The 21,165-nt window shown below is 59.2% G+C and overlaps 1 protein-coding gene across 1 annotated transcript in view; it reads right to left on the bottom strand.

Annotated features, from left to right (window-relative positions):
* The window catches only part of VAC14 (VAC14 component of PIKFYVE complex), a 45,652-nt gene that overhangs the window by 12,625 nt on the left and 11,862 nt on the right, over window positions 1–21,165 (bottom strand). Inside the window, exons 11-14 of the mRNA XM_084294652.1 lie at window positions 16,555–16,699; window positions 15,835–15,900; window positions 8,262–8,412; window positions 2,367–2,499 (exon numbers count right to left, since the gene is read on the bottom strand). Coding sequence (XP_084150778.1) covers window positions 2,367–2,499; window positions 8,262–8,412; window positions 15,835–15,900; window positions 16,555–16,699 — 495 coding nt within the window. The remainder of the gene's footprint in view (window positions 1–2,366; window positions 2,500–8,261; window positions 8,413–15,834; window positions 15,901–16,554; window positions 16,700–21,165) is intronic.

Genomic DNA, 21,165 nt, shown 5'->3' with positions numbered 1-21,165 from the left:
CTTTGGAGCTGCTTTTGGGTGCAGACGTGTCTGGATAGGAAGGAGGAGGCAGCACTTGGAATTCTGCAGCCCGCTGTGGAGGCAGGAAGGCTTTTTGCCTCTAGAGATGAACCCGATCTGCTCTGGGGTGCTCGGGGCAATGGGTACCAGGGCGGCTCCCTCGGCACACCCCTGAGCAGGGCTGTGCCCGCTCCTGAGCACCTACAGGGCACCAAACGGGCACGAAGCAGCCCTGAAGAGCCCTTTCCAGGAGTTTCCCTTCCCTCCTGCTCCTGCTCAGGGCTCTGCTGCACCCACACACTCGCCCTGTGTGCCGGTGGCACGGACGAGGCGTGGTGCCGGGGCTGGAGCTCACGGCGCTGTGCTGGATACGTCACAGACAGACCCTGAGCCAGTGCTGAAGGAGAAAGGTGAGGAAAGGACTTGAAGAGAGGCTGTGAACCCCTGCAGTCAGCAACTGGACGTGCCCAAGCCCGTGCTGGGTCAGGAAACAAACTGCCCTACCGCAGCCACCCTGCCTGACCCCAGGGACCTTTGAGCTTGCCCAGCCTGGCCAGCACCGGCACGGCGACGGGGAGAAATGCTGAGCTGGGCTTGAAATCCTTGCCCTACGTTTCCCATCCCACTGAGCACTGTTCCTTCGGCTGGAAATCATTACCTACAGGTAACAGGTTCGCCTTCCTTCCCCGCTGCCCCAGCCAGCACGCGGGGAGCTGCCGGCGGCGCGTCGCCGTCCCCGGTGGCGGAGGGGAGCGGGGGGATGAAATATCACCAGCGTTTCCCCCATGGAAACATGGGGCTGGCTTCTCCCCCCGCGGTGTGGAACAGCTGAACCCGCTTGCGGACAGGGGAGGGGTGTAACGTGGGAACACGCATGTGGCTTTCATTCGAGCAGCGCCTAAAAATAGCGCCACGAGGCTCCCACATTTGGTGGGGCGCTCTGGCAGCAGATCAAGCTCCTCCAGAGGGTCCCGTGAAACCTCTCCCGCCCCATTCCCGTCTCGCTGATCCCGGAGGCAGCGGGGAAGTGGTTAACGCCGGCATTTAAGCTGTCGTCAGTAGGTTTCAGGGTTAGTCACCAGTGCTGGAGGCCAGGGCTCACCCTGCCCAGAACGGCTGCGCTGGCTCCAGCCCCCTCGGATCTCTCCCCCGTGAGCCACCAGGCCGTTTGACAAGGGATAACAAAGGATAGGAGCTTTTGCCGTTGTTTTTTTGGGTTGTTTTTTTTTTTTTTGCACTGATGGGGATTTTTTTTGCACATCTGGAGCCCAGGGCGTGAGTCACAGCAAAGAGCAGCGGCTGGAGCTGCCCCGCTGGCTGTCGGGGAGCTGGAGGGAAAAATTGGAGGTGGCAGCGGATGGGAGAGCATTTGAGTGTGACCCCGCACAGGCTCCCCATTGCTACTCAGAGCCCCTCTAATTACCCTGCTGGTTTAATGAGCAGTCGGGCCCCCTCCCCTGCCCTGCTCGCTCCCAGCAGGCGCTGAGAGGACTGCTACGAGCGGGATATTTTCCCTGCCCTATTCTTAGATCCCTGTGTGGTTAAATGCAACATTTCCAGACTCCCGTCTGGAGCAAAAAAAACATATGCTCAGCTGGATTTTTGGGGGGAGAAACAGCTTTTCACGGGGTATTTGGGATAAGGCACAAGGCTTTAAGGTGGGTGGGGAGAAACCTCCCCAGTCCTGGCGCTGCAGCCCCGTGGTGCAGGGCACTTGGTGCCCTCGGGGCACTGGGAGAGCTCCACGGAAACCCAGGGAGGAAAACGCCGAGTCCTGCCCCCCTCCTCGCTGATTTTTCAGCCCTGCCTTGACCGCTAAGCCCATTATTGCTGAGCGAGCCGAGGAATTTGCGTCCCTTGCCCCAGATTTCATTGCATTAAAGACGCCGCCGCTCTGCCAGCTGCTGCAGCGCTGGTTTTCCCTGCCTCTGCTGCCTGATTGCAGCTCCTGAAGCGAATACAGATCCTGCCAATGTTTGCAGCCTAAATATGTGGCTCCTGCAGAGCAAGCTCCTTGTGGGGCGAGCATCGTGTGCGCCGTGAAGCCACGCTGAGCCAGGTGGAAGAATTGGCTCGACTTGGCACCCTGAGCAAGCACGGCCTTCGTGCTCCAGCTGGCCCGCTCGTTTCCCAACCAGAACCCGACAACGCCGTGTAACACGGAGATACTTTGCCTTGGGGGCTGGGAGCAGAAATTACGGTGCCTCGACACGCGAGAGGCGAGTTGGTTTGCTCTGGAAAGCCCGGCCTCGGCTGCCAGCTAGCCAGGGAGGCTGCCGAAAAGGGCTCTGGCTCCTGGCACTGCGAGGGAGCCCGGCACCAAACCCTTTCTCCCAGCCCACCCTGGCCGCGAGGTGGGCTCTGACCTGATGATGAAGGCTCCTCGCGTCTCCAGGAGTTTCCGTTCGCTGCTGAAGCGCTTGAGCAGGTTGATCATGAACTTGTAGAAGTAGGAGTTCATGGTGGGGGTGGAGGGAGAGCACTCCAAGCCTTTCGTACCTGGGGAGGCGGGCGAAGGGGAGAGGAAATTAGAGCAGCTGGGTTATTTTGGCTAAAACTGTCTCAGTCAGAGAGCAGACACCCAAAACACAGTCGCAGGACTCGGTGGGAAAGGGTAGGGGCACCAAAACGAGATTTCCAAGCCTGGTGTAACTGTGCCTGCTCAGCCCAGCAGCACCAGCCCTGCCCCAGCCCTCTCCATCCCAGGGCAAAGCACCTCGTGGTGCTCCCAGCCCTCGGAGGAGGGCACGAGGATGAAGTGGTCTTTTGGGGAGACCGTCCCAGAGACACCAATTTTAGTAGCTGGGAAGAGAAGGGGTGCCCAAGACCATGCATAAACGGGCCACCCGTCTGCAGGTGCTGCTGGGCCCCCTCGCAAAGCACCCCGAGGTGCCACCAGCCTGCATGGACGCTTCGGGGCAGCACCCGTGGTGGTGGGCAGAGCCAGCAGCCAGCACCCCGCGGCTGGGGAACCACTCACAGCCTAGTAGGTGGCAGGGAGGGGTGAGAAAAGGCATTTCCTAGCTCAGGGAGAGCACAGGGAGTTAGAAAAATACAGCATTTCAGGGCTTGAAGCGCAGGCAGATACAGATTGCCTTTCCCACCGTGCAACTTCAGCAGGGATGGTTTGTTCTGCAGGGCAGTGCTCAGAGCAAATGTTTGGAGGGGGTGTTTAAAGGCGAGCTCGCAACAAGGGGGGGATCTCCCCTAGCTCCCCGTGCGGGATGGCTGGGACGGGTCCCGCAGCGTCCCCAGCACGGTCAGCGTTCAGTCTCCCACCAGATCGCACGGCAACGTGCAGGGTTTGATTTATGTGTGCTGTCTGCTTCTGTCAAGATGCAGCAGAGCACAGAGCGGCCAATTAAAAACGCAATCAACCAGCCAAAGCCCGGGCTGATGGAAGAGCCCCCGGCCTGATTTCCCTTGCCCGGTGGCGGGGACACGGGGAGGCAGCGAGGGGCTCAGCCCGGCACCTTCCCAGCAGCAGGTCTGAGGGGACCAAAGCACGAGTTGTTCTTTTTGGGGAAGGGGAAGTAAAGAACTGGTGGAAACTGTCTTTCAAAGCTGGAGAAGTGTTTTTTTTTTTTGGCCTGTTTTGTCAGCAGCACCAAGCCATCTGACCCAGAGCTGCTCAGGCCAGGCGGGACGCGCATCACGCCTCCACCCCTACCAGCTCCCGATGGTGGTTTTAGGAGCACGGGGCCCAGATTTGAGCAGGCACACACGGCTGGCACAGCCTCCTTCCTCCCCCAGGCTGGGCTTTCCTCCTGCCAGCCCCCAGGCAGCTGTGGGTATCCCTGGGGAAGGTTTCGGCACCGCTCGCCCTGCGTTTCGGAGCAGCGCGGTGCCAGAGCAGCCTTGCTCAGCGGGTGGCCCCGCAGCTCACGGTGCTGCACAGCGGGGTCTGGCTCGGCACGGCAGCAGGAGCAGCTCCTCACGGCACGAGAGACAGGCGGGGAGAAGTGTTAAGAAAACTGCGGCTTAATTAATTGGAGCTCGCACCTCTCCCCCTTCCCCTGGCGCGAGGCGTCGCAGATCAGCCACCTGCCAGATCGGCTGCGAGCGCACCACGCGGCAGCCCCCCAGCTCGTCCTTTCCCATGGGACACGAGGGGAGCAGAAGGGCAAAAGCTGGCTGGATCTTGGTTTTCAGCACGAATACGGATGGTGTAAGCAGGGCCACGCGATCCTTCTGGCTTTTGGGGTCGCCGGATGCTGGCTGGGGCAGAAAAAGCCGCGCGGAGCCAGGGTGGCTGCGAGCGCTCGCCGCGGTTCGCGCCGCCGGTGCGCTGCCATCGCTCATGGGGCCGCGTTATAAATCAAGAGAGACAGGCAATTAGGAACCTATATTAAGGCCCTTATAAATATATATTGCATGGCAGCCGGGAACATTCGGGCCGTCTGGCTGCCTGACGGCTGGAGCTGTCTCGAAACCTTCGGCGGGTGAAGTGTCCCCAGACTGCACCGGGAGAGGACGCGGGCGCTGACTCACATTTTCCTTCTTTGGCCACCGAGCACCGAATTTCACCATAGCAGAGAACACAAGTTTTGCTAATTTTCCATGATTACTTTCAAACTGGTCCTAATTAAAACCGGCGCAGGCTTGCTTGGCTCCATTTAAACCGAATTTAAACACGATTTGACCAGAATTGATTCCTTTCTGAAGCAGGCTAAATCCGGGTAAGCTGTTTAACAGCTACCCACGACGGCATTGGTGGCGGTTTAGCTAAAATGATTTACTTTAACCCATAATTAGAGCCATCTCAGCACCAACCGGGGCTGGGATACAGGAGGTGGCTGAGCTGAGAGCTGCTGGCGGGGAGAGGAGCGCACGGGGTCGGTGTGCTGAGCACCGCAGTGTGGATGCTGTGCCTCCATCACCAAAAAGAGGTGATTTAGGGCTGTTTTTAAGGCTGTTTCCTTGCTCACGAAGGTCTGGGAGGAGGTTTTGCTCCCAGCAGCCGGACACCCAGCGCCCTGCCCTGCCCAAGCATCCCTCCAGCCCCGGGGCCTCATGCCTCCCCTCGGTCCTCCGTGAGTGGCCAGGGCGAGCTGTGGGCCCCGGCGGCGTGGGAGGCGGCGCTGGAGGATGGAGCCCAGCGAAACCCCGTGTGGAGACGTGGGAATCTGCACCACATCTCCCCCCGGCAGCCTTCCCCAGGATGTTTTGAATTTGAGCTTTCGCAAACACAGTGCAGCGAAGCCTCGCGGAGCGGGATAAAAATAGAGCCGTTAAGAAAAAATAAAAAAAGATGTATATTAAAAAAAAAAAAGGCAAACTCTCCCACCGAAACCCAATAGCTGGAAACAGACACGAACGTGTCGGCAGCTCAGCTGGGCTCTCACAAACCACAGGGCCTGGGATGCTGCTGAGGAAATGAACTCACCGACAGCACCGGGCTGCGCTCTGCCTGCTCCCCGCGTGGATGCCCAGGCACACGGAGGCTGCTCTGCTCCCTGCCTGGCCAAAGAGCCCTGGGCTTGCGATTTCTGGGATGTCAGAGCATCAGACAGAGGCTCAGCCTGGCACCCCGCGGGCTGAGGCCCCGTCAGGGCCGTGTGGGAGGGAAGGGGATGGGGACACGGAGTGCTGGCAGCTCCGCGGGGAGAGGTGAGGCACACGGCACAGCCCCGGGAGCGTGCCAGACGCCGGCGCTGCTCCAGAGCCCACCGTGTGCTGTGGATGCTTTCGACTCACAATCGCAGACCCGCTCAAAACTTTGCTGGAAAATGCCATTTTGGCACGCCTCAGCCAAGGGGCCGGCTTTCCTTTGCTGCCTCAGGGACCCCCAGGAGCTCGGGGACCAACATTTCCAACCCCCCCTGCAGCTCTGCGGGTTACGCAGGGGGCAGCCGAGGCAAAGGGAGCGCTTCGGCTCCCTGGGGACCACCTCCAGGCCGAGGGCATGGGGATGCCCTGACACGTTTGGGGCATAAACCACGACACATTGCAGCAAAGAAACGTGCAGGTTTCCTCCTGGTCCTCCCTGCTACGTCCCCAGGCAGAAGGTGACGAGGTGACAGCCGAGGCCAGCGCCCTGCCACGCTCGCGTGGGGCTGACGGGGCAGCTCGTCCTCCCCGTGGTGCTGGAGGAGGGATGCTGAGGGTCCCACGCACCGCGCTCCTCGCCCTGCCCCGGCTCATTGTGGCCAGGGGGGAGCCGTCGGAGGGCAGCCGACCTTATGTAAGCAGAGAACAAAGCAGCTAAATAAAAACCCGAGCTGGGAACGGGCTGCGGAAGTGGGACACGGCTTTCCTGGCTAATCAACGAGCATCTGAAGGAAACCGAGCTGAATGGCAGGGAAACAACTGCATAAACACATCCCGGGGGAAGAAAGGGTGAGAGAGGAAGCAGGGGAAGCCCGCAGCGTGGCACGGGCCCCCTCTGCCTCCCCTGCTGCCCTCGCTGCTCGCCTTGGGGGGCAGAGATTGAGGTAGAGATGGAGAGCACCTGCGGAGATGGAGGGTACCTGTGAAGCTGCACACTCAAATGGGGCTCAGGTGTGGGAGAGGAGGGGATCTGAGATTACCCAGCCCGTGCAGCTCCCCTCCCAGTGAAGACCTCGCCTCTGAAGGAGATGAAGGAGGTGGGTTTAACCCCAGGGAGGAGCGCAGAGAGAGAGCATCCTGCCCTCGAGACACGGCCACGCAAGCAAAGCGCGGTGCGGAACCGCCCGGGGAGCTGTGTCTGGGGATTGCTGCCCTGCACCCCGGTCCAAACCCAGGTCCTGCTGCTGTGGGGTCACGCAGCACCTCGGGGTGCACACCCGGTCCAAACCCAGTTCCCTCGGGGTGCACACGCGGTGCCTGGGCGCTCGCCCACGCCTGGTGTGCGGGGCAGAGGTTGGGTTCGCGTGGAGCGCCGTCACCGCAGCATCGCGCAGACCAGGGGGGTGCTATCAGCCGTGCTCCCACCCCAAAAAAAAAAAAAAACTACAAAAAAAGGAGTCTTTGCAGTCACCACAGCCACGCTGGGATAACCAGAGCCCTGCACGAGGCCCTGCGAAGCCCAGCTCTTCCCCACGCCACGCTGTGATAGCTGGAGCCAGGCTGCTCCTCCCGAGAGCTACGAGGGGCCACGGCAGCCGCTGGGATGCGCGCCATCCAGCCTGCTATTTTTAGATAATCCACAAGGAAGGAAACCTCAGGCAAGAGCCATCAGCGAAGAGCTGAGCTGCAGCTCCTCGGCAGCTTGGCCAACGCCGCGGGCGCTGCTCCACCCACGCAGCCTCGCTGGGGACACCGGCGCATCGCCGGCACCCGCGGAGCTCAGCGGGCTTCCAGCAACCCCCCTCCACCCCACGTGTCCGAGACAGGTAGCTCTGCAAAACCCAAACTGCTCAGGGAACCTCAAACCCTGGGCTGGTTCCTGCTGCAGACCTTCCCAAGCCCAGGGAGGGGGGAATTATTTGTGCTCTTCGGAGGAAACTCAGCCCCGGGAGCAGGAGCGAGGCTCCGGCGGTGATTTTGCGAGGCGCGGCGGCTGCGTGCTGCGCAGGAGAGGCAGCCTTGGCTCTGCTCGTGGTTTACAATCCCGAGCTGACATGAAATGTGTCTTTGGCCGGGACGACCTGGCTCGGGGAGCGCAACCGGGAGGCTCCTCGATAGCAGCAGAGGAGAAGGGGCAGCCAAGCAACTGCAGAGGATGAGCCACAGACAGGGGAAGGTGGAAAAAAAAAAAAAAAAAAAAAAGCCTGATGTGCTGGGATGATTAATGGAAGGCTTTTTTTTTCCCCTCCCAAGTCCCCAAACAATAGGACTGTCCTTTTGCATCTCTCTGAGGGCTCGGGGCGACGCCGTGGTTCACATTCAGCACACGCAGCCACGAGCAGGCGAGGCGCTGTGCCACGGGCACGGGCTGAGCCCTCCGCAGCGCTGCGTTTTGGGCACCTCGGGTGGCAGCCAACAGCCCGTCCCGAGCCACTTTAGGGCTCTGAGGGCTTCTGTGGGCAGAAAAGAGGCTGCCAACGAAGGTCCCATAAAAAAAGGGGCAACAGCAACATCCCCCAACACCAACCTCTGCAGCATCTTGCTGCTAACCGTGGCCAATTCCCCAGAAGATGAGCCAGAAGGAAGAGCAATGAAATACAGACAGCGAAGCCTCCAGCAATGCAGGGTGGGAGCTGGTATTTTGATTTCTTAGCCCACGAGCAGCCTTCCCTTCCACCTGAGGAGGTCTGAGACGGGTGCCACCTAGCACCAAGTGGCTTAGCTTTGTGATTCAGCTCCAAAGGCAGCAAGAAGCAGCGGAGGGCACTTACCCGAGGCGCTCAGCTGGCTGTTTCTGCCGGGGATGTGCAGCTCCACCTGGCTGGGGCGTGGGTCAGGGGTCTCGGAGGGGCCGTGCCCCTCGGTCTGCCCCGCTGGGGAAGAGGCGATCTCGGCCAGCACCTCGAGGTCCTTCAGGATGACCTGCAGGGAGAGGGAGAGCGCTGGGTGAGCGGGGACGATGACACGAGGAGAGGGGCTGTGGGGAGGGTTTTGCTTTCCAAAATCCCTGCTGGGGCAGGGGAGATGGGAGGGTGAGCGCCAAATCCCAAGACACAGGGAAAACAGGGCTGGCTGTGGGGCCCAAAGTAGGATTTTCAACTGGTTGCAGAGGAGCTGGGGCAGGAAAGAGAAAAGGGGACAAGCCCAGCAGCTTGTATTCCACAAGTCCCAGGGCAGCACGGGAAATTAAGCCCCATTCAGTCGGGAGTGGGGTTTGCTTCCCCCTCTCCCCATTTCGGGGTTTTCCCCGAGTGCAGCCCCAGCTCCCTGCACCCCACAGCAGCTCCTTCCTCCCCCAGCCAGGTCAGCCCTCGCTGACTATATTTAGAGCTTCTGAGGAATTATTACAGGTTCTCTTTTCTTTTTTTTTTTTTTTTTTTTTTTTTTCCCCAGCTCTTCTCATGTCTCGAGCTATTTTTGGGGCCCTCTTCATCCAAATGTCCTTGGGTCTAGGTGCCTCATCGCTCCTCCCTGACGTGCCAGGGCTGCGTGGTGCAGCGAGGCTGCCCAAAAGGGTTGCCTGCCACCTCGGAGCCCTCCGTACCCAGCACAGCCCCGGGGGCTTTCCACGTGCTCTCACGAGCCCCTGGGCATCTTTCTGTGGAGCTACAAGCTTTAGCTTCAGAGCCACCAAGAAAACCCTCACCCCACTACAAAAAAAAAACAACAATATGTATTTTTATAATGTGAAGAATATGAAAAGGGACCCTGATAATGCGAGAGGCAGGTGCTCCTGGCTTTCTATATGGCATAAAGATCCTAAGTGATTTTCTTTTGCAATTACAGTCAATTTTACGCTGAGGTTTAAGCCCCCACAGCCTTACAGCCTGGTGCTCAGGCTTTGGACGACACGGACAGGGGGAGAGGAGCAGGGAGAGCTGCTCCATGACCAGCATGCAGAGCACCTAAACGAGCACCTTGCTGCCCCCATCAGCTCCTCTGGTACCCCTGGGTCACATCCTGACCCTCCTCGGCTCGGGGATGCAGAGCCAGCCGTGGAAAGCCGCTAACCACCCGGCTCCAACACGCCTGGGAGGACCTCAGGAGCACAAACACCACCAAATCCCAGCCTGCAGCCACCCCAGGGAGGAGAACAACCACCAGCAGCAGCTTTGGCACCGAGGAACCGTCCCTGGGGGCCAGGAGAGCGCAGCTCAGCCCACGGTGCCTCCGCGGTGCCGTCACGGGGGGACCTGGTTGCCAGCGGGTGCTGCTCAGGGGGAGGCACCGAGCTGGGTAAATAACACCCCTGGAGGCTTCTCGTTGCCTTTGGCTAAAAGCAGCAGGGACCCAAAGGTTTTGGCTCACTGCCGGGGCCCTGCAGCGTCGGGAGTGGGGTGGTGGGGGCAAAAAGCAGCTGGAGAGCTGCAAAACGGCATGGGCATCGTGTCACCCGCAGCCCCGTCCTGGTCACAGCCCCCAAATTTAGGGCGTTTTCTGTAGGGTGGGCAAACACACGCGTCGCTGCAGCGTGGATGGGGACGGAGGAGAAACCCCGTAAGGAGAAACCATCGCAAAAACCCGTAGGAAAGAAGAGCCGGGAGGGATGGGTGCGGGAGGCCCCGGAGGAAGAGGAGGAAGCGGGCAGAGGCGAAGGCCTGGGGGGTTTTCCAGCCGTGGGAAAGAGGCAGGGAGGCCCGGCCTCCGCCCCGCGTGCTGCAGAGAGGCTTCCCGGCCGCGGCCGGAGCCGAGCCAGCAGCGCTTGGTATGCGCCGCACATCCCCGCGCCGAGCTGAGACCCAGCTTTGTGCACGAGGAGGCTGCAAGAGAGCGGCATCCTGCAGGGGCTGCGAGTGCCATGGCAACGGGACGGCTGTGCCAGCGGGTCCCCGTCCCTGGGATCATTGGGTCCAGTCCCCGGGACCATCCAAGGAAGGGGCCGGGGCCATCTCCAGCTCCCCGGAGAGGGCGCGAGGATGCCCAAGGCTGGGCTCGCCCTGGGGCCAAGTGCTGGATCCCCGGGGGTTTTAGGGAAGAGGGAGGTGAAGCAGCCCTGCAGCGAGGATGGGAGGAGGGTGGGAGACCCTTCCCCTCCCCGGGGGCTGTGTGAGGTGCACGCCACGAGCCCCCTCCAGGTCTCTCAGGATCCAGGTTGGGTTAATTCACCTCTCCTTCTGCTTGAATTGCGCCCGGGCCGGCTCTGCCATCTCACGCCCAGCCTTACAGCGGGACAGATGGACGGACACCCCTCCTGCGCTCCCCTCGGGCGCCTTCCCACGTGCCAAGTGTCCCCTTGGTGTCCCTGCTGGGGCTCTGCCTCTGGCCAAAATGCGCCTGCACCCCTCAGCAGCCATCCCACACAGCCCCCTGCCCTCTGCTCGGCACGGCTCTGGGGCTCCACAAGGCGCTCTGAAGGCTTTGCCGTGTTTGTCTAGGTGGTTTTTTTCTCCTTCCAAACCCTGCAGATGTTACTGGGGAGGGGAGGAAAGCACGGGAGCGCCGTCCCAGAGCCAAGAGCAGCGAGCAGCACGGCTGGCTGGGCCCCAGGCGCGCACGGTGTGAAAAGCAAACTCACGTCCCCCCCTCCGCCGGCTTTAAAAACAAAAAAAAAGAAGAAAAAAACCACCATTAATCTTCCCACACCAATTTAACCGGGCCTCTTTTCAGGTCCCCAGCACAGCAACTTCTATCCTCTGATCCTGCCAAGGGTTTTTTTTTTTCCCTTCCAGCCGCCAGATTTCAGCCTGCTGCTGGAAGGGGATGGGAGCAGCGTGGCCGGGGCTTCTCCTCCCCTCTGCGGCGCTGCTCCTCGCACCTCCGGGGCATTTACAGAAGCTAGAACAGGGGAAAGAGGCTTCTGCCTGGGGCAAATCATCCCAGGACGTGTGAGCACACCTTCACAGCACCAGCACAAACAGCAGGTGGGGGAGCTGGTTGGTAACACGGCCACGGCCAGCCAAAACCACGCCAGAGACCTGAGAACTCCGCGTCCTCCCTCCTGCTCTCACAGATCCCCCGTCTGCACCCATCCTGGGGTGCAAGGGCAGGCCTGGGGCACGCTGTCCGCAAGAAGGGAGAAGCAATCAGCCCCCCGGGGAAGATGCACGGAACTCTGCTGAGCTGCCACAGCCCCCAGCACCTTGTTGGAGGTGTTTAATTGGGGTACGGGGAGCCTGGTGCCACCGAGCTGGGTTTGCTGTGCACTGCAGCACCATGAAGGATGCACGGAGAGGGATGCAGGCTGGTGGGAGGGAGCTGCTGGTGCCCCTGGGGGGCTGAATGCCTGCCAAAAGCACAATGGGCGCTGTTTTTGGGCTGCTTGCACAGACCCGAGGCTGGGCTGACCACATTTTCCATGACCCAACTTAAATTATCCCCCTCTCTGTATACCCTGCCATTAAAGCGCACCCTGAAGCGTAACTTCTCCCGAGGACGGGTAACCTCCCTGCCCCGGTATCCAGTCGCCTCGAGTCTCCCTCTGGAAAATATTTACCACCAAAAAACCATCAAAAAGCCAGGCACAGGCGTGTCAGCGCTCTCCTCCTGGTGCGCTCGCCCCTTTCAGCTCGCTGCTTTGCACAGGGGATTAAACTCTAGGAGCAGGAGCACGACGGAGCTAAACCCAGCGGAGCACAACTGGAACCACACCATGCTCAGACAGCTTTGGCACAAGCTTTTGTTCGGCCTCATTCACGGGGAATTGGGCGCAAGGGGAGAGGTTTGCAGGGACTCAGAAGGTGATGGCCCAGCTCGGGATGCTCCAGGAGACACAACTGCAAGGTGCAAGCTAGGGCATGGCTGGGATCTTCTTGCTGCATTTAGAGCCCGGTGTTCCCGCTGCATGAACACCGGTGGGTTTTCGTGTCAGCAGAGCACAGAGGGAGCTGGACTTTATCCTGCCTCAGATCAGACCCCAGCTCCTCCTCGTGCGTCATGCTCGCGTGAGTCAGACAAAGGTCCCAGCACAGCCTCCAGCCCCCAGTGAGGCTGATAGCAGCAGATAAGCAAACAGGAGGATGTAAATAAACAGCTCCCATTTGCAGCTGGAGAAAGGAAAGCAGGACAAACCGAGAAAACAAGCAGTGCCACCGGTGCAGGTTTTTCTCAGAAATCCCCTGCTGTGTTCCCCCGGGCACGGCCGAGCAGCCGACCTGGAAACCACCGCTACAAGAGGAGCTTGCAGAGGGCAACAACCTGCAGAGCATGGCTTGCCTTCAGCCACAGCCAGCAGCAACCGTGCTTTTAACCTGAGCATGGAAAAGCCTCTGCCCAAAGGCACCCGGGCTCTGACTTCTCGCTTTCTTCACCACCAGCCCTTCAGCCCCTCGCTAGCAGGAGTCAGGGCTGCGAGACCCGCACAGACGAAAGGAGCAGCTTGTGCAGAAAACGCCGTGCTCACCACAAACCTGTTATCCCGGAACCATTAGGGTGTTTTAACCACATCGAATTTTAACCAGTGCTTTTCAAAACCGAGCCCCAAACCAGCTTTGACACGCAGAGAAACGCGGGGCAGGGAAGCATGGAGCCAGCGCAGGGCGACGCAGTGCAGCAACCCAAAACCTGACAGCCAGGAGTCTCGCATCCCGACTCATCTACGTATCAAAGGGAATTGCTTGCTTCAGCTTCGCTCCAGCTCCTTTGTGCTGTGCTGCATTTGGGAATCTTAACGAGGTCTCTTGGCTGTTTCTCCACTGGCGCTGGGGAACTGGGAACGGCCGGGAAGAGGAGGGAAGGCGGCGATGACTCAGGACGCCACAGATGCATCATGAGATGCTGGCCCCTGCTCAGCGTGGTGGAGGTGGCGCAACACCTTGTGCTGCTCGAACATGAAAAACATACGTGACAACTTAAAGGGCGCAGATTCAGCCCCATCCAGCCCAAATTCCTCCTCGATTATTTATGGCGAGCGCGTGGAGAGACTCAGAGCAGCTCAGCAAGACCAGACTTAACGGCAAGGTGCCTGAACACAGTCCCCGTGCTAACCTGGCCATCCCCAGCCCATTAGCTGAGAGCTTTTGGGGATCCCAATCTGCCCCAGGGCACCGTGAATGTGTGTAGGAACACCACGCAGTGCCCTTGAGCAGGGAGCAGGACTAACATGACTTAAAGAGCACCCTGCACCCCCTTTTCTAGCAGGGGCTGACATTCCAGGTTAGCTATCTCAATTTGCCCTCATCGTTCCCAAAAATGCTTGGCTCGAACCCCCCCCTCCTACTATTTTGGTCATTTCTATTTCCTCTGCAGAGAGCAGCAAACGTGGCTGGGAGCCAGCTGAGCAGTGATATTTAATGGATTGACTTGTCTATGGATTTCCTTCAAAAAAATCCCCCCCAAACATTTAAATAAATAGAAGACAGGATTAAATAAATCAGCTTAAAATTACTTTTGAGCCATTCCCAGTTATGTCACATGGAGGAAATGCATCACCGGGGTCCTTTCTTCACTGCTTTTTTCAAATATTAATAAGCAGTGTAATTGCAACATGACTCACTGCAGTCTCCTGCCAAGCCGGAGAGACTATCTGCAAGATGCAGGCTTTCTGGAGCACTGCAAAGGCAGATGTGTACTTGGGGACTCTTTTGGAAAGGTTTGCATCGTAAGCAGCAGGGTATGGAAAATGGCCAGGCAGCCGCTTGCCTTTGCAAGTGCAAGTCATTCCCTCGCTTGCTCGTTCCCTTCCCTCCTCTCTTAACACCCCCTCGCACCAGGGATTTATTCTGGCGTTGGGGTTTGATGCCCTGAGCGTGTAATCCCAAGCAGGGAGCGTGTGATTTTTATTCCACGAGGAAGATCTGGCCTGAGAGGCTTCAAGGGCTGCCGGCAGCTTTGTGCAAGCTGCATCTAAACCCGGGCCAGCAGCAGGGGAAGCGCCACCGGTGCCTGACCAGCCGTGGCCCGAAGCCACCGGTACCCCACACAGGCACCAGGAATGCTCTAGAGTGTGGCAGAGAGGGGGGGAAAAAAGAGAAAGATGCTGGTATTGTGAAGACCAGAATGGAAAACGAAACTAAAAAAGGGGTGAGGAAGAAAGAGAAGGACACGGGAGAAGAGGCACAGCATCTCAGGAAGGGAGCAACCTGGAGGTGGAAAGCATGGCACTGGGAAGCCAAGGAGCAGGCAGGGGGCTTGGAGAGCCAGGGCAGAGCAGGGACAGCGAGGAGTGAGCCAAGTATTTGTTTGGCTCTCTCCTGAGCCATCCTGCTGCTGCTATGGGTCTAACAGCCAGCCAGCGGGCCTGAAAGCTCACCCCTACAGCATGGGCTTGGGGCAGAGAGCAGCACAGATGGACGTTTCCCCTTAGCTTTAACGACTTCAAAAAACACCACCAGAGTTAAAAACCCACCCTGCCCTTTGCAGCAGGGGTTTACAAAGAGGGGACAGTCAGGATTTACAAAGGGGGGACAGTTGGGCACGTTTTATGTCCTCCCCAGGAGCCGCGGTGTGAACGCAGCACCCCAGTCCTGGCGGGGGCACCGTCCCTGCCTCCTGCTGTGGCGGGTGCCTGGGAGCAGTGGGGAAGCAGGCACCAGGAATAAAGCTTAACCTGCTGGGAAAATATCCCGTGTGGGGGCAAATATCCCGTGTAGCATGGAAGAATAAAGCTCGACCTGCTGGGAAAAGGGAAAACGCTGCGGGTCTGGGCCTACCCCGCAGCTCCGTTCCAGGCCCCAGCGTGCTGTTGCTGCACGGGCTGGACCCGGCGTGGTTGCTCAGAGGGTGTCTCAAAGGCATGTTGACACAGACGATGAGATGAGGTAGTGTCTGAATTCTGAGCCTGGGGATGCGGGAAGGGGCTAAAGGCAGGCGACTGCCCCCTGAGCACGGGGCAGCGTGGCGGTCGCACCACAGGGGCAGCTCTACCAGGCACGGCTGATGGGGCCCTGCCAGCGGTGGGCACTGCTTAACTGCTTTGCCAGGTCTCAGCTAAGTTTTTAAGGCATCTGGTGGAAATGATCCCCATCTTCATGCTGCTGTCATGAGGTGTCTGAATTCCCACTCACCCAGTGCCTGACCAAGACCCAGCCCCACACATGGCACCAGGGAAAGACATCACACCTGGCGCTTGAATCCCAGAGCCTTGAGCCTTCCCAGGCAGGCAAAAAGGATTTTTAGGAGTGACCAGCTCTCGGAGGTGGAAAGGAAGCCTCACACAGTCAAAAGGTACGAACGACACCAGCCTAACAGGACTCTCAGCTTGGTAAGGGTGCAGCCTGTTACCTGTGGGCTCCAGGTCTGGCCACCAGGGCTGAACTCCCTGGTGTCAGCGCTGGCCAAACCTCCTGAAATTCCCAGGTTCAACCCAACCAAACCAGGCAAAGCTGCTCCAAAACTTGGCTGGAAGCGGGGACGGGGAGCTTCCAGTTAGACTGGAAGCACTGCACTTCCAGCAGCAGCAGCACCTACCTCATCCGACTCGTCCGAGAGGGTCCGCAGCAGTATGGGGAAGAGGCTGTCGGTGTGCCGGAACATCTAGAACCAGAGAGGTGAACACCATCAGTCCCACAGGCCCCACTGTCACCCTCCAAGGGACTCCTTGCATCTCTGGGGATGCTGCTGAAAGCTTCACCAGCATTTTCCATCCTAGCTGCAAGCATCTCCCTAAAGCTACTGGGCTAGTAGCAGCTGAAGCCTTCATGAAAAATGCAGGCAGACATTTGGTTACAAAGCTATCAAGATAATTAAAGGCAATTTGAAGATAGAAATTGGGGTACCTCTGCAGACAGATCTGCTTCTGGGGCAGCACAGCACAGCTGTACCATGCTGCAAAGGCCCACGATCACGTCACCACGACTGTCCCTAAACCAAGCATCCAACTCTTTTCCTGCACTGCTACCCCATAGTTAAGCCCCACTGACCAACTTCAACCTGGGGGTTTATTGCCAACACACCCCAGTTTTTTTCCTAACCTTCTGACAATGCCCTGCCCAACCCCAAGTCAGCGTGGCTCTGCCCTCCTGCAGCACCTCCAGCTGCCCCAGACCCCGATCCCACTGGATCAAAGAACAAAGACCAAAGCCCGGGTGCCCCTTTCCCACCCAAGTACCAGTCGAGGAGCAGCTGGGAGCTGACAACCTCAGCCCCACCGAGGAAGTCAGAGGCTCAGGTGCTGAGTCCTACACCTACCTTCCGAGGAGTCTTGATGTAGAGGTGGTAGAGCCATTTCAGGACCGCAATCCTGGTCATCATCCCAATGGAGGTGTCGTGAAGGTGGCAGTCCAGCACCTGAACGATGCCATCGAGGTTCAGGGTCACCTGGATCCTTTCAGAGCTGCACAGAAAAGAAAGTGGCTGGGTTCAGCGCTGTGGTGCCCACCTCACTCCTCCCACGACGAGGAGGTTCATAGCACACCGCAGGCTGTGTCAAACATTTCAGCCCAAACCCTAAAACATCCAAACCACCCCCCTGGCCTGATCCAGCCCCGTGCAGTCCTGCCACCCACATTTCTTATTTGGTACATCCAGACCTGCTCAGGGCAGCCCAAGACCTGTGCTCGTATCTTCAGGAGTTACAGGAACATGGCAGCAAGCTCAGGGCTTTCAGGTCCCACCAACACAGGCCAGGCTCGTGCTGCACACAGGTGTAAATTCAGCCCGGGGAGAGAACTGAACAAAACCAACAACACCCAGGTAGCTCCGGCCTGGCTGCTCCGGCCTTCCCGTTCCTTCCTGAACCCAGTGCCACGGCTGTGTGGAGATGCTGGTCCATGTGGCAGTCACCAGGTTTGGGGTTCAAGGATTAAAGATACATGAAACATTCACAACCCAAGTTTTATGGGTTCAGACGTCTCCAGAGAACACCAACTCAATGTCCTTGGACTTGACTAGCTGGGACCACTCACTCCAAGGGAGGGCATTCGGCCCTGTAACCCCACTGAAGGCTGCAGGAGGTCCCCAGCAGTTTTGGGGGGCAGCTCTGCCACAAGGCCACCCCGAGGACACCATGGTGGCTCCCAAAAGCCACTGCCAAGAGGAAAGCTAAAGACAACTCATCATCCAGGGACAAAAGTGAGCAACTCCTTGGTTCATGAGGACACTGCCTCCTTTGTAACACCGGTGGCCTCCAGACCCTCAGCTCTTACTGTGGTGAAGCACGTTCCAGCTTCTCCCAAAACAGGACCCATGTCTGGCACAGCCAGGAGACCCCAAAGCAGGAGAAGCGATGCTACAGCATTTTTTTGTCCCTTTTGTGCTTGCCATGGACTGGACCGAGGAGCGAGGGGTGAAGCAGACCTCCAAGAGCAGCTGCACCAAAGAGCCAGAGCCAAGTCACTCCTCTCCTAGCCAAGCCACTGAATTATTCAAGGCTGGGCCAAGCTCCTGCAGGTTTTTCTATGGTGTGCAGAGCTCCTCTGCATCACGTTTGATAAGAAATCCTAAAGGGCAGGCTTCTTCATGGTATAATTTGCAAGTAGAAGTGTGGCTTAATAGGATTTGATCCTCCCCAGGACATGCGTTATAAGGCCTGGATGAGGAGGCTGCGGCCCCTGACAGCTCTGCAAGTATCTGACTGCTTCATCTGCGTCACGTAACAGATGCTCGGGCCCGCAAATTGCCTCGTGAGCTGGCTGGAGTTGTGCTTTGATGTTGCAAACATCAGCCGAGGGCTAAACATTCAGAGCAGAGACGAAGGAGGGATGGACTCAGGCTGCTGCTGCTGCTTGGAGGGCCCAGGAGGAGCTCAGGAGAGGGGGATCCCCCCCAAGAGCAGCATCCCTGTGGATTTAAGCCACTCTGACCCTGGAGAGGTGTCAGTGAATGGTCCTGCACCTCTCCCCCCTGCCCCAGCCCCCTAATTCCTGCTCCCCACCTCTTCTGGGATCAGCAGCAGCTCACCCAGGAGGCTGCTCTCACCAACCCGTTTCCCTGCGGACTCCACTCCCTCCCCTGTGCTCCACCTGCCACGAGGCTCCCGACCGAAGAGCATCACGAATCCTTGACCTGATTACATCTCCACGCCAAAGCACGCCTTTGCCTGCGCAGGAGGGGAGTTATCTCGGGGGTAACGTGAGGAACGTGCCTGGTGTTTGCACGGGAAGATGCCGGAGCGGTGGGTGATGCTGGCTGGGGATGCAGGGCTGTGCGGTTTGCGGCAGCACCGCAACGGAGCCATTTCCTACCTGCTTGTGCAAAACGAGCTCATCAAAACCCTCTCCCTGGTGCCATGGCACGTGCACAGCGGCACGCTGCCCCTCCACGCAGGAGCAGCACCAGATTTTGCTGCATTTCCAGGAAGAAAGGCGCTAGTAAAGCACTGCAAGCGCTCCTGCAGCCGGCTCAGGGCTTGCCCGTGCGTCCTGGCTTTCCTTAATCCCCAGGCAGCCCCGAGCGAGCGCCTGGGAGCGAGGGTAATGGCATTGCCTTAATGCGATCCGCTCGGGCCGCCACGCGGGCTCCCAGCATCGACAGCTGTGCCAGGGCAGATGTCGGATGCGATCGCTTCCATCTCACCCACTACCCTACTTTCTCCCCCGCTGCTCCGGAGGGCTGGCGCAGCCCTGGCGCCTCCCGCGTGCTTCTCGTGCTGCAGCGAGCAGTTTTACGGTGAATTTAGCAACAGTGGGAGCTGCAGCAGGCTCTCGCCTCTGGATATTGGAGCCGTTTTTTGCATTTTTCCCCCTCCCAGCAGTGGCTGGGGAACCTGACCCCTCCTTGCAAGCGGTCCTGTCAGCTCGTTCCCCATCTCAGAAGGCATCCTCCAGCACGCACACGCTTTTCTCTTTCCAAGCAGTCAGTCCACGGGGATGGTTTTCACCCCATTTCCCTTATCAGCTTGTTTTCTTCAGCTCTTTGCTTTCTTCAGGATCTTCTGCCATCTCTCTCCTCGGCAGCTGCTTTTCACTGCCAGGCTCTGAGCTGTCATCTCCCTCCTGGCCCCCTGCCCGGCCCAGCTGCTTTCCTGACCCCGTTTTCAGACAAGGTTAAGGTCCGGGCCAGGCTCTAGCCTTTAAGCGGGCTCAGCAAGCTGCAGTGCCAAGGGTGGAAATACCCAGGTTCTTTCATTGCGGTCCAAGTCACAAGGGCACGTCCCATATGGGCTGGCAGCTGGACTGCTGAACCGGCCGGAGCCACTGGCCAGGAGGTAAATAGTTCCTCCCCGCTCCCCGTGCCACAAGCTGTCACTTTCTCATTCTCCACTGCTCTTGTGTCCGTGCTGCTGGCTTCCTCCTGCTCAGCCAGCCCCAGGTCACTGTGACAAAAGCTAGGGCAGGGTGCCCAAGGCCAGCACGAGGCAGAGCCCAGCTCCCCTCGGCATCAGGAGGCTCTCGGGCCGGGATGAGCCTCCCCACGAAGCCATGCTGGAGCCCAAAGCTGCAATTTCAGCTTTGTGCTCAGCCCTACCTACCATTATCTAAAATCGTCTGATCTAGAGGCGGCCGCGGACAGCTCAGCCACGTGGCAGCAGCCTGCCCTTTCCGCAGGGTGACAGGGGGCAGGGACGGCATCTGGATGTACCGCAGACCACGCTGCTGCTGTCCTGGGGGAGACGGCCTCGACGCCTGTCCTCACGGCCTGGGACTCGTGTTTCCAGCCTTGCAGGAGCTGTCAGCCCTGCCCGAGAGGCAGAGGCACATTAGATGGTGATTGTGGGCTGTGGGAACCTGGAGCAGTGCCCCGAGGTCACTGGGTATGGCAGGTCAGGAAGGAGGCAGCCCGGTCCCACTGCGGGAGCAGAGACCAGAGGCAGCAAAACCTGAGACTTGCTGTGCTGCTGAGCATCACCCAAAAGAAATCTTCCTCGCATTGGCAAGGATCACAAAGGCTCCTCCGGAGCCTCCCAGCCCCTTATCTGGTTTGGTGTGGGATCATCATCCCAGCACCCCTGTTTAACTCCTGCGTATCCAGCCCTGCTGAGTGCCTGCCAGCCAAGCAGGACGGCTGGGAAGCGGCCTCAAACTGCTCGAGTCCTGTACTGAAATGTGGATGAGGTTACAGGAGCCCGAAACATGCCTTCCATTTCGGTCCCTCGGGGCAGGACAGCTGTCTGCGTCGTCTCTTTCAGCAGCTCACATGGAAGGAAGGAAACCAGCACTCCGCTCCAGGAGCCACAACTCGACCTCCCCTTCCTGATCTGGGCTCAAACTAGCGATGGCAGGATCAGCTAGGCCACGGAAAGGCTCCAGCAGCTCTGGAACGTGGCTCTGGTCCGCTTCTCTTCTGCAGAAGCTGATGGCAGGGACCCCACCTGCCCAGAAGCCCCGAAGCCAGCCTCTCCTGGGAGCCAGCTTCTGCCTCAGCACAGCCCCAGCCCTGATTTCCAAGCGAATGCCACCAGGAAGCTCCCTCCAAGCGAAGCTGGCAGTCACCACGCAGCATTTCTGGACAGCTGACAGCACGTTTTAGGACAAGGGGGGGGTCACTGTGGCCACAGGAATGCGCCCGGCATCCGCCCACCGAGCATCCAGCCCTCGCCATCTCCCTGCGGCGCATCTCCACGCGACGTGCCCGCGGCCGCCGGGCCGTGAAGCTGCATGGCTCCTCTCTCTGCCCCTGCTGAACGAGGTCGAGGTCGTCCTCCTTCCCCTGCTGCTGCCTCGCCGTCCTCACGCCGGCTGGTGGCTGCGCGGGGAGGGCAGGGGAAGGGGCCGTGAGAGCCGGGCGCCTGGCGCGGGGCCACGCTTCAGCGCTGCTCTCAGGGGGAGACCGGGGGGGGGGGGGGGGAAGAGGACAAAAACACGAGCAAAGAGTGACTTCATCCTAAAAGGCAGCTGCAGCTTCCTCCGGCTGCAGCCCTCC

Source organism: Netta rufina, assembly GCF_964035555.1.
Source record: "Netta rufina genome assembly, chromosome: 13".
NCBI lineage: Eukaryota > Metazoa > Chordata > Aves > Anseriformes > Anatidae > Netta > Netta rufina.
Note: the sequence above shows the minus strand (reverse complement) of the source record. Positions and strands in the feature narration are given on the sequence as shown.